This window comes from Ipomoea nil, unplaced genomic scaffold (assembly GCF_001879475.1).
Source record: "Ipomoea nil cultivar Tokyo-kokei standard unplaced genomic scaffold, Asagao_1.1 scaffold3321, whole genome shotgun sequence".
Classification (NCBI taxonomy): domain Eukaryota; kingdom Viridiplantae; phylum Streptophyta; class Magnoliopsida; order Solanales; family Convolvulaceae; genus Ipomoea; species Ipomoea nil.
This window is the reverse complement of record NW_017619749.1, coordinates 974,946-988,984: the sequence shown is the minus strand read 5'-3', so window position 1 is coordinate 988,984 and position 14,039 is coordinate 974,946. Positions and strand designations below refer to the sequence as shown.

The 14,039-nt window shown below is 37.9% G+C and overlaps 4 protein-coding genes and 2 non-coding genes across 7 annotated transcripts; 3 read left to right on the top strand and 3 right to left on the bottom strand.

Moving 5' to 3' along the window:
* Positions 1–11: 11 nt before the first annotated feature.
* LOC109170414 lies at positions 12–1,588 on the top strand. The gene is made up of 3 exons (XM_019319525.1): positions 12–507; positions 584–916; positions 991–1,588. Exons 1-3 carry the CDS (start codon positions 202–204, stop codon positions 1,489–1,491), a joined length of 1,140 nt encoding a protein of 379 aa, XP_019175070.1. The 5' UTR covers positions 12–201; the 3' UTR covers positions 1,492–1,588.
* Positions 1,589–2,675: 1,087 nt separating this feature from the next.
* Positions 2,676–5,274, top strand: LOC109170413. The gene is made up of 3 exons (XM_019319524.1): positions 2,676–4,656; positions 4,746–4,969; positions 5,070–5,274. Exons 1-3 carry the CDS (start codon positions 4,456–4,458, stop codon positions 5,107–5,109), a joined length of 465 nt encoding a protein of 154 aa, XP_019175069.1. The 5' UTR covers positions 2,676–4,455; the 3' UTR covers positions 5,110–5,274.
* A 1,149-nt stretch (positions 5,275–6,423) lies between these two features.
* LOC109170566 (deoxyuridine 5'-triphosphate nucleotidohydrolase-like) lies at positions 6,424–8,165 on the top strand. Of its 2 annotated transcripts, none has more exons than XM_019319733.1 (3): positions 6,424–6,773; positions 7,467–7,495; positions 7,706–8,165. In XM_019319733.1, exons 1-3 carry the CDS (start codon positions 6,595–6,597, stop codon positions 7,897–7,899), a joined length of 402 nt encoding a protein of 133 aa, XP_019175278.1. In that variant the 5' UTR covers positions 6,424–6,594; the 3' UTR covers positions 7,900–8,165. The 2 variants fall into 2 exon arrangements, with proteins under 2 accessions (XP_019175278.1, XP_019175276.1); XM_019319731.1 differs by having other exon boundaries at positions 6,428–6,773; positions 7,467–7,558.
* A 1,780-nt stretch (positions 8,166–9,945) lies between these two features.
* Positions 9,946–10,017, bottom strand: TRNAE-UUC. Its single transcript has one exon. It is a non-coding gene; the product is annotated as a tRNA-Glu (tRNA).
* Positions 10,018–10,406: 389 nt separating this feature from the next.
* Positions 10,407–10,478, bottom strand: TRNAE-UUC. Its single transcript has one exon. It is a non-coding gene; the product is annotated as a tRNA-Glu (tRNA).
* Positions 10,479–11,346: 868 nt separating this feature from the next.
* LOC109170564 (glucan endo-1,3-beta-glucosidase 7-like) lies at positions 11,347–13,470 on the bottom strand. Its single transcript, XM_019319729.1, has 4 exons — positions 13,306–13,470; positions 12,228–13,219; positions 11,721–12,021; positions 11,347–11,638 (listed from the first exon to the last, which is right to left on the bottom strand). Exons 1-4 carry the CDS (start codon positions 13,361–13,363, stop codon positions 11,601–11,603), a joined length of 1,389 nt encoding a protein of 462 aa, XP_019175274.1. The 5' UTR covers positions 13,364–13,470; the 3' UTR covers positions 11,347–11,600.
* Between the last annotated feature and the right edge of the window lie 569 nt (positions 13,471–14,039).

Genomic DNA, 14,039 nt, shown 5'->3' with positions numbered 1-14,039 from the left:
ATTTCCCTTAAACCTTTTTATTTATTTATTTATTTTAAAAAAGAGAAACATATTAGCTTATCCCTATAAACAAGGAACACCTTAGGCCTTAGTCACCATGCGTCCATGCATACATCTTCCTACAATTTCTTTTCTCCCCAATTCAACCATTCTTGATTCTTCCTCCCATCATTGCAACCCCCTACCCTCTCTCCTCTTCCTATGAGAAAACTGTGTCCAAATTTGGGCAACGAAGATGGCCTGGACACGGTGCTTGAGGTTCCGGTACCGGATGAAATGTTTGACGAGATAGGCGGCAGCGGCAGCAGCAACAACAACAGCGCCACCACCCAAGGGTGGCGCAACCTCCGGAATTGCATAAGGGCAGCACAATATGCTGACAATTCTTTGCCTCTATCTTGCAACGAACATGTTCTTTTCCTGCTTAAGATCGTTGGCTCCGCGCTCATCCCTTTCAATGTTCAATCCGACCACGCTATCTCCATGCCTGTCAGAGACTGTTCCCTTGTATGTATCTTTTTCCCTGTTCGTATATATGTTGAATTAGAAATGGAAATATAGAATGCGCTAATGAATTAAACAGGAGGCTTCAACAGCGAAGTATATAGTGCAACAATATGTAGCTGCAACAGGGGGCAATGCTGCTCTAAATTCCATGAACAGCATGTATGCGGTGGGGGAGGTGAAGATGACAACCTCGTGTATGAACCAGAGCGACATTTTCAACTCTACGCCCAACCTCGAGGTCGGAGGATTTGTGCTGTGGCAGAAGAACCCTGATTTGTGGTTCCTAGAATTGGTCATCTCAGGTCACAAGATCAGTGCCGGCAGTGATGGCAAGGTTGCTTGGACCCAATCTTCTTCCAACTCTAATGTCTCCAGAGGCCCTCCAAGGCCTCTCAGAATGTTCTTCCAGGTAACACTAAAAATCCCGCTCATTTGTCTGTGAGGCATTATAACAAACACGTTAAACGCACGATGTATGTATAGGGGTTAGACCCCAGATCAACCGCGAATTTGTTCTTGAATGGTGCCTGTATTGGAGAAAAGGGCGTGGAGGGAGAAGAGTGTTTCGTCCTGAAGCTGGAGACGGGGGCGGAAATTCTGGACGCACAAACTACACCCAACATAAAAGTGGTTCACCACACCATCTGGGGAAGTTTTAGCCAAAGAACAGGGCTGCTAATCCAATTCCGCGACACAAAGTTGGTGAAGATGAAGACAGGCAAGGGAGATAACGAGTTTGTGTTCTGGGAAACAAGCATGGAATCATCGCTTGAAGACTACAAATACGTGGAAGGTGTGAACATCGCGCATGCTGGGAAGACGGCTGCAACGATTTACAGGTATGGGAATAACAGGAGCAATAGGCTCAAGATTGAGGAGGTATGGAAGCTTGAAGAGATCGATTTTAACATTTGTGGTTTGTGTATGGAGAGCTTTTTGCCCCCTGCGGATATTGAGATGGGCAATGAGCATGGTGAACAATGAATTGGATGCTAATGCCCGCAAAGCATGATTTCAAAAGTTACTAGTTTAGTTCTTATTTTCTTTATCCAGTTTGTTATATTAAGTCTTGCACATTATTAAATAAGATAGACATAATCAGTATGTAATTTTAAATAGTGACTATATAATTTTTGTTATTTATAAAATGGAATTGAATGCGCTAACATTGTGTCCTTAATTTTGTCTCGAAATGATTTCTAACTGATAGGAATTATTTCTCGCGATTTACGTCATGTTGTTGACCGGTCTTGTAAACACAAGTTACACTTAGCCTAAATCGGTCAATTCTGGACCGATTAGTTAATTTTCTCGATCACACAAGTTCACCGAGCTCCCTCGAGAGATATACTGTCCTAAACGGAGCATCGCCTTCTCCCGACCTTGCTAGGTCATTGCCGGACTGCTGCGGAAGATTGATTGATCTTACGTTTATTCAGGAATCTATCGACACGTGGTTCCTTTCGACCAGACCGATTTCTGACCCCGATGCATAGCCGTGTGCCCGTAACGCGGCCAACATGTCGAAGGACCGGTAGTTGTTCCTTGAACCGCTATAAATACTGCATTTAATGCCGTTAGATGGGATTTTTAGTTGTTTACCAAAGCAACAATCTAGAGCTCGGAAACTCACTGTCACGTTTACCAGACTTCATCACTAAGGCCTGTATGTCAAGTAACAAAGGCAACCCGTCCGGTTAGCTGATTCTTGTAACTTGCCTTTATACATATGAAGAATAATACAATCGTACTACAATCATATTTTACTTTATCACGGACATTACATTTTTAAGTCTTATACAACTTCTATTAGTTTGGCTTTTAGATTATTGAATTATATTTAAAAAAATAAAATATTAAAACATGATTTTTGTATTTTTGTATTTAAATACAAAGTATCATTAAATTAATTTTTATTAGTAATATTTCAATCGTGCTCATTACCCAAGATCTTTTTATTACGGAGTACATTTTACTTGCAACAGATTTTTCTCGTAATCTAAAAATAAAAATATATGACTGAAATATGGAATACTTTAATTTTAAAATGTAATTTTACTTTAAAAAAAAAAAAAAAGAAGTAAAGAAGGAAATAAGTTGCTGGGCCTATGTTACAGCTGATCCAAATAAGTTGAAACCCTAGCCTCTATCAAAATCCTATTTATACATTGCTACTGGCCGCCCAAGTAGATACGCTTCTCGTCTCTCTGTTTTCATTCAATTTGTTTGTTTTTTCGGAGAATTTGTTATCTTTATGCATTTGTTTTCCATGCGGGAATATGCTGTTAGAAAAAAAAATGCATTGGATTTACACTCTCCTTGCGTCTCCAATGGCGTAAGGGAGATGCATCTGATGCAGAAATCGAACATAGGTTGGCTTACCAGCCCATTGCATTTTTGTTTTGCTCTGGTGTCAAATGGACCTTCCCATATTCAATTGCCAAACCTTTTTTTTCTTTGAATATTGGATTCGATTGTGCGATATATGATATATTCACTGCTGTTTTCTGCTAAAACTGTTCTCTTTTCTGTAAAAACAGTTTTTAACTGGTTAATTTGATGTTATTCAATCGGTAGAAGGCAAATGACGAGTAATCTTATCCTACACACTGAAATTTGATGTAGATCAAAACTCCGCTTATTATCTGATGCCTTGATTAAGTCGTTATTTTTCTTTTTTCCTTTTTTTTTTCTTTCTCATTTTATGATTAAATTTTTGTTTTGTTTTTTTTTTTTTTTAATTTAGTTATTAGTTATGTTCTTGGCCATTTGATATTGGCTTGAAAGTATTTCTCAGTGATGAGAAAAAGCAGACGGGCGGTCAGAACCTGATGCCGTGTTGAATGTCTGCACTCTTCCTATATGGAAATGCTCTGAGGGACTTGTATTTTTAGTTTGTGTTTGTTACTTTTATCTCACATATGAGTCCATTTTTAATTAAGTTTTGGGTTCACTTCACCGAAATTCAATGATGAACTTGCTAAATTATGTCTGGACATATGAATTTGTCTCTGATTATAAGCAAATTCTGAGCTGATTCACGATCTGTATCAATAAACATTTTGAAGTGAATGGATTTTGCAGTGTTTAATAATGAATTAATATGTAAGAACATGTGATCCCTATGGAAAACTCAGGACCAGAAGTTTCAAGAATGCTGGACTGCTGGAGTTGTTGCAACTAAGGGTTTCTTGAGCTGATAACTACACGGATGACTTGTGACCATTCATCAACATAATGGATCAAATATGAAATAGATGTTACAACAGGAAACCTTCTTAGTACACAAATTTGAGCCCAGTTGTATATCAAGATTTTACTGTGTCCATCTTGCTCTAATTCTTGTACTGTATTCTTAGATTAACTGTATACAATATACTTGTGATGGTGATGTTTGGTACCATCAATTTCTTCTACTGGAGTTGAATGATAGAAAGTTACATTCTTTTCACGTGATCTGCCAATAAATGACCATCTCTCAATTCAGAATAGATTGTCATGTGATCTGTCGGTGTGCCTTCTCCATTATTGTGAATTTATGGCTTTATTATATGGTGAATTAAATAGTGACACTGCAAGTTTGTAACTCCCTAAAATGTTCTAGAAAATCTTCTTTTTACTTGAACAGTATCAACTATCAAGTCCCTTTGTTTTTAGATTATGAATGAAACAGCATTTGATGTCTTTTTTGATATTGTGCTTCAGATATGATAAAAAAGGTGTCTTTCTATCAATTGTTTTGTTCTTGTTGCTGTTGTGTTTGTATAAGCCTAAAGCCTGAAGTTTCCCCATGTAAAAGGGATCCTTGAATGTATTAGCAGTGGTCCCGAGGCAACTACATCGTCGGTGTATGAGCGGTAGTAAATCTCTTATACATCAACCCTTTCACCTCCAAATAATTTTGAGCAGGCAACTTAGGACACTGTACTTTGATTGTTGTATGAAGAGATGAGAGACGAAGAGGCGCAAGTAAAGACTAATGGTGTTCAGAAGAAAGAAGGCTTCAAATACAAGCTATGGGTATTGGCTGCAATTCTTCTGCTAGCTGGTTGGACCATGTTCACTGGCTCCATCACTCTCAGCCTGAACTGGAAACATCTTTCTGCAAAACCTCACTCTCCTGCCATCCATGAGGATCTTGATCTCTTGGTATGAATGAATTATGTGTATATTTCTTCATTTTCCCCTTGATATGTTAAAGATTTTCTTGAACTGATTGGTGTTTTGGGTTTCTGCAGGAAGTGGAGGAAAGAGAGAAGGTGGTGAGGCATATGTGGGATGTCTACACAGAGAGTAGAACTGCAAGATTGCCAAAGTTCTGGCAAGAAGCGTTTGAGGCGGCGTATGAGGATATGATGAGCGATTCCTCTGCTGTCCGGGATGCTGCAGTGACTGAGATTGCCAAGATGTCTCTTCACTCCAAAGCCAAACCAGAATCCCCTCCCATCCAATCCAATTCCAGGTGCCGCCATCTCTAATTCTTGAATTCATCATCATCACTGCTATTCAAAAGTAATTCCCTTTAACATAAATCAATCTGTATTGTATTGTTATCTGACCAGAGAATTGGAGAGTGGAACTGGCAAGAAGAAAGGTAATTAGCTGCAGAACAGGGATAGCCAGTCCGGAAGCTGCACCATCTCTAGAGTCATAGAATTATACGAACAATAAAGTGCAATATTGACAAAAGGATTCTTGTTGTAATGATGATTGTAATACATACTTCCATTTCATGTAATAAAGTTCAATTAGCGTTTGTTTTTCAAATTTCTCGTCTTCCAACAAGTGGCCTGCGCTCCCAATAATTCAACTGCCCGACAGCCATTGTTGCCGACAGCAAATGTTTCCTAAGATGACTTTGCTTTTCTCGTCTTTCAAATTTCACCACTCCATGCTTTCTGCATTTGCTTGACAATGTCTAAACTTCATAAATCAATTTTGATTTGTGAAATAGAAAATTGAATCAATCTAATTTTGGTTTGGTTCGGTTAATGAGGCGAAAATACCTTTAAAGTACTATTAAACACAAAATCAAATTAAAAAATAAGTAAAAAATACTAAATATTATGTTGAGTCAAATTTGAATTTTTAATGTTCATGGTAAGAATTGAACCCCGTTTACATTTATGCAATCTAAATATTTATAGAATATATTTTCATATTTTCATTTTAGATTTATATAAATTCTGAAATTCTATTTCAATATTATCTTCAATTGTGAAATTCTACCATGGGCATTTTCTTATTTATTTATTATTTATTATAAGCAGTTAATGTGAATATAAATAGTTAAATCTAAATAGTTAATAGAAATAGAAACTATAACTATATATAAAATAGAATAGATATAAAAGATAGCGGGTAGTGGGAATCGAACCCGCATTGTTAGCTTAGAAGGCTAGGGGTTATAGTTGATTCAGTATTTTGAGCATCTCTAATTAGAGCATGGCTTAGGCTTGAGGTTTATTTCCTATTTGCTAATTCATTTTTAACCAAAGGTCAAGGGTACGATTATTAGCTTTGGGAATAGAGCCTACAAGAGGTGTGTCCCATCCAAAAGAGGTGCCTAAGAGGTGTTTACAATTCAGTTAAAGGATTAGTCACGGTGTGTTTGGAAACCCTGAGTATATTGAAAAAAGAGCTTCTAATATTTGTGTTGTCTCATTTTAGGTAATGAAGCCTAATAATGTGTTAACTATTATCAAAATTTTATGACCAATATAATACTTAAATGGATAATAAATAAATGAGGTTCATGAGACTTTTTTTTTTTTTTTTTTTTTTTTAAGTACTATTGACTCTTGTATAAATAGTATTTATTCTATACTTTTGTATATGTTATAATTCAAAGAGTTAATTTTCCACCATATTTGGATCCTAAACTTTTCAAGGAATGTCAGAGTCTGAAACAAAGATGCTTGATAATAAAATATTATTTATTTATTGGGTACAGAAAATGAACTCTAAAAATTGTAGAGAATTATAGTACGTAGGTCGTCGTAGGTAGCAGTTAGATAGTAAGAAGGGTTATTTCAAAGGGAAAAACTCTTCATTCTTTCACTCCATTTAGCAACAGAATTCTTAGCAATGGCCAAAGAAAACAGCTCCAACAAACCGGAGGAGGCAGTGGGGACGACGCAACATCAGTTGGACCTAGCTGAAGCCATCAAGAAATGGATTCCGGTTTTGAGAGTGACAAGACTCTCTGAAAAGGCCATGTTGCCCGAAAGAATGTTTCCTCAGTCCGCCGCGTATGATCTTTTCAGGTAAACCTTCCTCCTTCTGTTTCTATTCTCATGATCCGACCCAGGATTCACCAATGCATGATGCATCTGCATTGACTGTGCCCCCATGCTGTTCGATGAAATGCCCAAAACAAGTGTGTTTCCAACATTGGAATGAATGTTGAATGTCTTAATTAAGGGTTGTTTGAGCTTTAAGTGGTCAGTGAATCAAAAAGTTCTGTAATTGCTCCAAAATTTCAATCTCATGCTTAATCCCTCGAAACATTGACAAAGGGGGAATAAGGGGATTTTTTTATTTTTTTTTTTAAACATAACATGGTGTATTAGACATGTATGCTGGCTTTTCTGTGGCCTTGTTTATAATTTCCATGTATCTTGATTGGTTTGACCGATCACCTTAAAGTTTTGCTCCAGTTATAATGTGAAGTTTCGAATTCCACTAAGAACCTGTTGTGTTGCGATTTACCTCTTCTAGCGGCTCTGGGCTTAGGAAAGAGAGATGAAAAGTTGCCATTATTTAGTTAACAGTACTTTCTCATAAGTAAAGGGATGTATTAAGTTCAGAAAAGAAAGGTGAGGTCCTTGTGTTTCAAGTTTGAACTAAACATTAGCAATATTTTTTACTTCAAAACATGTAGGTTTAACACAAATGTAACTTTGTGGAAAAACCGTTCCCCGATCATAATCTAAAATCTAATCTTTCGTTTTGTGCAGTGCTGCAGATACAGTAGTACCAGCCCGAGGTAAAGCTAAGGTTCCTACTGATTTAAGTATAGAGTTCCCGCCTGGAACTTATGGTCGTATTGGTATATTCCTTTCGGTGTTTTTCTTTTTTTCTGATTCCCCTTTCTTAATGTCTCTAATTCTTTTCATTGTCACAATATAGTTATGTCTAGAATGAATGTACCTACCTCTTTTTTTTCGTAAGAAAAGTTGGTGGCTCTGGTTTGCAGCTGGAAGATCGAGTAGGGCATGGAGATACTCCCTTCAAGTTGGAGCTGGAGTGGTTGATTTGGATAAAGATCCAGTATTCGTGATCTTATTCAACCATGCTGATACTGATTATGAAGTGAAGGTCGGTGAAAGAATCGCACAGATGGTAGTAGAGCTCCACGCCACTCCTGAGATTGTTGAGGTTTATCAATGATCATGAAACCATAAGAGCATTACTATCTTTTAGTCTTCAACCATCTTATTTATTTCCCTGATTTTTAGCCAATTGGTATCGTCTTGGTGATTTCGTGAACCACCCACCATCCTGTGTTGCAAAATAATTGTTGTTTGTGTACTTGTATCACATCTACTCTGATCTTTGATTTGAGATGAGAATAGAAGTATCGATGTCACTATGACATTGTATCTATATGAACACTCTGGGGTTCATCCTGATCAATAAATCATAGTTTTTGGAAACATCTCCTGTCAATTTTTGGTTGCAGTTTTTATCATTGGAATAGCATGGGACCATTAACTGATACAAATTGCTAGATTTGGATTATGCATATACAAGAATTGCAGAGTTTGTTGATTCAATACAGAAGCTTTGGTTGAAAAGGCGCTCGACAAGTAGGACAAGTGTGCCTTCTTGCCAGCCAAGGATCGATACATTGAGCATGAAACACATGGTTACAACCCGGAAAACTTCTGCACAGTTCTGCTTCCCGGAGACAATCCAGACAGATAGCGCAGGTTGGTTTTTCTTTACCTCGATGATAAAAACAGCCCATCTCTTGCAGGTCTTCATTTGATAACCCCGAAAACCTTGCATCTGCTGGCAAAGGCTCCTCGTGGGACTCCCCGTTTCCCCCAATGTATTCAAGAATAAGGCAGCAGATTACCACGTACACAAAGATAACTGATGCAATCGCGAAGAAAGAGAGAAGAGGCGGCAGTTCAACTCCAGAAAACGCCATTGCCATTGCTCGAGAAGAAGTTGAGGGAAGAAGAGAATGAATATGATGGTGAATTCATGATGCAGCTAAGAAACCAGATCATAGCCCCTGGATCAGGCTAGAAAGTAGAAGAAATTGAAAGCAACAGGAACCAAACTTCATGTCATTTACTTACATGAAATTTAAGATATCTTTTGTTTGGTTACCACTCAAAATGCATTCTTTCTTCACCATAAATCCTGCTGCTGGAACACTCACATTTCCACATAATTCTTCTTTTAACAAAACACCCGAATACCCGACCTGTAACCCTATCTTGGTGTTGAACATACAATATATCAAATATAATGCGTAGTTTCACTATTAGTTCATACTTTAAGTTGAAATAGAACGCACCTTTGATTCGTTGTGGATTGATAATAGTTTAGTAGTAGCCGCCAAGCACCCACATCATAAGCTCAACAACTGAAGAAAAACAAACCATTTTATTATCTACACTAAATATTCTATGTATGTGAGAATAAAATTTTATAATTGAGATGTGCGTTAAGATATGGCATATATAAAGGTGTGTCCATGTGTATTTATACTCATTCTAAGCAACTATCAATGTACTCAAAGATGGGGGTATACGTGCTAAATCATGGGTAATGGGCTACCAACAAATCCCTAAAATTAGTCGTTAATGAATTTAATATCAAGAGTCCGAACTCGATGTAAATATACTAATTATAAAAAGAAAACATAGCCTATGAGGATATGAATGAAGCAACGTTAGTCTCTCCCAGCTTAGACAGAGCTTTTGGTTGTGAGCGAAAGAACGGGATAGACCAAAACATAAATTAAGTTAAAATATTAAACTATAAACTACAGAGTTATCTTTTTATTAAAATTGAATAACTTGAGTTTGTTGTTCTTATTGATTAAGGTTGAGTTTAAGCCATTCAAGACTCAAGATGTTTTTGCTACTTGGACAAAACTCACATTTTTTTTTTTGTCTAGTCCTGCACAAATATATGATTCATGAATTTGTTCAAGGTAAAAAATTGTTGTAGGTGACACATCTATTAGTACTTAGTAGGCATTAATTGAAGTTAGGCATAATCCGTATTAAATTAATAGAAGTTAGGCATACTTCTTGACGAAAACATTTGGTAATTAAGAACACAAACATGAGATTAGATGATTTTCAAAAAAAAAAAAAAAAAAAAAAAAAAAACATGAGATTAGATGTAGAGAAAAACACGGGAAAACGTTAAAGCTCAAATATGCCGCCGCCGGTAGTTTAAAAAGAATAAGGATTCCGTTGCCGGGAATCGAACCCGGGTCTCCTGGGTGAAAGCCAGATATCCTAACCGCTGGACGACAACGGAAGTTGAGAAGGGAGTGTTTATATATCTTTTTAACAGCTTATGAAATTGTTCTGTTTTTTCTTTGATTACAAAATAGAATTGTGTTTGTTAGAAATAATGAATTAAATTTTTTAAAAATATATAATTAAAATGAACAAACAAATTTAGTGCAGATAATGGAAACAAAAAAACAAAACATCAATCAAGAAAATGTTGACAAATTTTTGCAGAAATCATGTTCTATATTTACTCACTCATCCTTTCATGACAAGTATTGATCATTCTTGTTTTTATGAATTTTAAATGTCGAATTGTTTTTTGGGCATACAGGGCCCAATGCAACAAATGTCCAAAAGCAAAACAGGCCCAAAGGATTTAACCTTCGCCGGCGGTAGAAAAAACTGCAGGGATTCCGTTGCCGGGAATCGAACCCGGGTCCCCTGGGTGAAAGCCAGATATCCTAACCGCTGGACAACAACGGAAGTTGTGAATGGAGTGTTTATATATTCATAAGATCCATATCAAATTGTTCTCATTGTTTTCTTTGATTACAAAAGAAAGAATTGTGTTTGTTAGAAATAATGAATTAAATTTTTTTTAAATACATAATTATTATGAGTTAATACCCAAAATAGTCCTCGACTATAGTGGTTTTTCTCAATTTCGTCCTAAACGACTTTGGTGACCTAATATCGTCCCAGACTTTTGTGTTTCGCTCAATTTCGTCCTTCATTTCTTATTCCGTCAAATTGGTGTTAAATAAAGGGACAATTCAGTAATGTCAATATTGATCTTTCTTTACTTTCAACTTGTGAAGTGCGAAATTCCTCTTTCTTGTACGAATTACACCCAGAATTACTCCCGGACTTGCAAATCAAATTTTATATTCGCAGTTTTAGGAGTAATTCTGGGAGTAATTCGTAAAAAAAAAAGGGATTTCACAGTTCACATGTTTATGAGTAAAGAGATGCCAATATTAAAATTACTTAATTGTCTATTTATTTAACACCAAATGGACAGAATAACAAATGATGGACTAAATTGAGCAAAAGCACAAAAGTCTGGGACAAAATTGCGCGAAACACAAAAGTCTGGGACGATATTAGGTCACCAAAGTCGTATAGGACGAAATTGAGAAAAACCACTATAGTCGAGGACGATTTTGGGTATTGACTCTAATTATTATGACCAAAAAAATTTAGTGCAAGAAATAGAAAACAAGACACCAATCAAGAAGATGTGGGTAAGAATCAAATCCATAACTTTTTGGTACAAGAATCATGTTCTATTGAATGTTGAATTGTTGATTGGGCATCCAGAGTGAGAATCCAATGCAAAAAAAAAAAGTCCAATAAATAACCAAAAGAGGCCCAAAGGATTTGAGGTCCATTAAAATACAACGTAACACACAATAATGTTGGAAGTCCATTAGTTTACATTAAGGAAAGATCACTCATAAATAGAAAACTTGTTTGCATGAATCCTTCATTCTTATCCACGCAAAATCTACTTTCCTCACCATTCACCAACGTAGTACACAACAATAAGAATAAACAACCACTCAAACATGGACACCTACAAGTTGATTACACAGCCTTCTCAGATCAGACACTTCCCCCAGGATAGCTACATCCATTATAACCTACACAACAAAAGATAAAGTTGGGTTTAGCCGTGCCCAAAAAAAAAAACAAAAAAAAGTTGGGGATGAGATCGAAGCTTACTAGGATTGTTGGAGGTGAGGGTGGCTGTTTGTGAGAAATCACAATTCCATGAATTCTTTTCCGATGATTGGTATACGAGGTTCATGGCGTATGTAGCATGAGATGCGATTGTGTTGGGCTCGAAACAGGCCCCTCCGGGCTGGATTGGGCTACAATCAATTCCTTGTAGTGCACAAGCATAATCTAGATTTGCTTGCAACTGGGCATCTGATACCCCACCCTTGGGCACGCACCACCAGCTACTATTCTTCTTTGACGCCGGAGGACCGATCGCCGGAGCACTCTTTGGCGTCGTCGGAGTCTGTATTATATTATTATTCAACAAAAATGCTATCATGTAAATTATCGTACTAGCGTTTCAACTGAAGCATGTGCTCTATCTCAACTAAAAGTTTAAACTGATAATTGAACTGCATATTTATGGGCTTCAAGGAACAATGGAGCTGACTCTGATACTAAATTGAAGCATAGAAGAGGCAATTAAGGGGCAATTGTGAGTGAGATTACCTGGGTGGATGATTTTGAAAGTCCAGCATCATAGGTCATGGTTAAATCGGTGTTATAGAGACCGAAGGATCTCTCGGACGTTGGTCCGGGCTTCAGATCCTCGTCGTACAATGCGAACAGATAGGTGTCCACTGATTTTCCCGGCATCAATGGAGTTCCGACCATGGACCTCAGGTGAGAAACGAGGTTGCCAACGTAGGCCTTGGCGTTGTCAACGCTGGGACCAACCTCATTGCTGTCTCCCTTGTACGGCCACCCCGTTTCCGCCACCGCAATCTCCACTCCCTTGAACCCCATCGCGTTTAACGCCGTCCTGACGGCGTCCAACTGCGCGTCGAACATGTTCATGTACGTTATCTTTGAGCCGGCGTCGTATCTGCCGCCGTTTGGTTGGAATAAACAGAAGGCTAGCGTTTCCGGCCGGGGGTCACTCTGGAACGCGAAAAACGGGTAAGGGTTGATCAAGAAAGGAGCGCCGGTGGCGTCTATAAAGCTGAGCAAGTCTTTCAGGGAGTCCGTTATGGCCGGATCGAATCTCCCGGACGACGGCGGCTCCGAGGAGACCAGCATAGACATCCCGTGGACCGTCGAAACCTTGATTTTCCCTCCGACGGAGGCGGAATTAAGTGCGTTCTGGAGATTCTGCATCGCCGGCAAGAGCTGGGTGATCAGATTCCGGTCGCCGGAGTACAGAATCTCATTCCCAACGTTGATGGTCATGATCTTGCTGGCCGGGTAGAAGGCAAGAACGTTGGCACCTATCCAACTCTTGGCATAGCCGGGGTCGGCGGCCATCGCCGGAATATCACCGTTAGCCACTCCGATCATGATCCCAATGCCCGTATTCGCTAACGCTTTTATCATCGCCGGGTCCGCTCCGTACAACCGAACCTTTTCAATGGAAGTAGACTGCAGGAGCTTAGCCGTCGCCTCCGGCGCCGGCAGATTATTCGCCACTTGGCCATAATTCACCCCAATGAATGACTGAGCATCTGCATTATTGCCATGAAAACTACTCAATTAATCTGAACTAGAAGAACCAACCAGTAAAACATAAAAAAGAAACAATCTTGATTACCTGAAAGCTGGAAAAGGAAGAGAAATAAGAAATATGAACTGTAAAGAAGATTTGCCATGCTGTAATGCTCCAATCTGTTTGGCTTTGGGAGGACGACGATGGAATGATGACATTTTTTAAACCAGGAACAATGTTTTAATATGCACTGCAGGCTCCTTCACTCTTTCCATTTTCGAATCCTTCCATGCTAAGGATTCCCTATCTCATTCCACTCTGGCCTGCAAACTATACCAAAAAAGTAAATCATACTAGAAAAATTTTGTGAAACTGAGAAATATTTTTAACTTTTAATACATATAATATTTTCCCAATGTGTCAACTTTTTCTAACTTGTAATTGAATGGACATTTCTAAGTGGAGGCAAAAGAATATGATGGAAAAGAGGTTTGGTCTAAAGCATTTTGTGTAGAACACTGATAGAATTGGGATTGGTTAACACTTCAAGGACAAAGGGATAAAGTGGAGTCCACTTTAGGCAGGTGATCCACGCATACTTCGTTCATAAGAAATGCCTAAACAACACTACAAGGCAAACCATAAAAGGGATTTTTTTGATGTCAAGGTGTCTTTTGTATCGAGTACAATTATATATGTATATCTGTTATTTGAATTGCATGAGTATAATAAACACTTGTTTTTGTAATAGGCGATTTAATCAGATATATCATATTTAGTTGTACTCGAATCAGTACAAAAAAGTAAATGTAAATTAACATCTTAGAAATTCACAGACT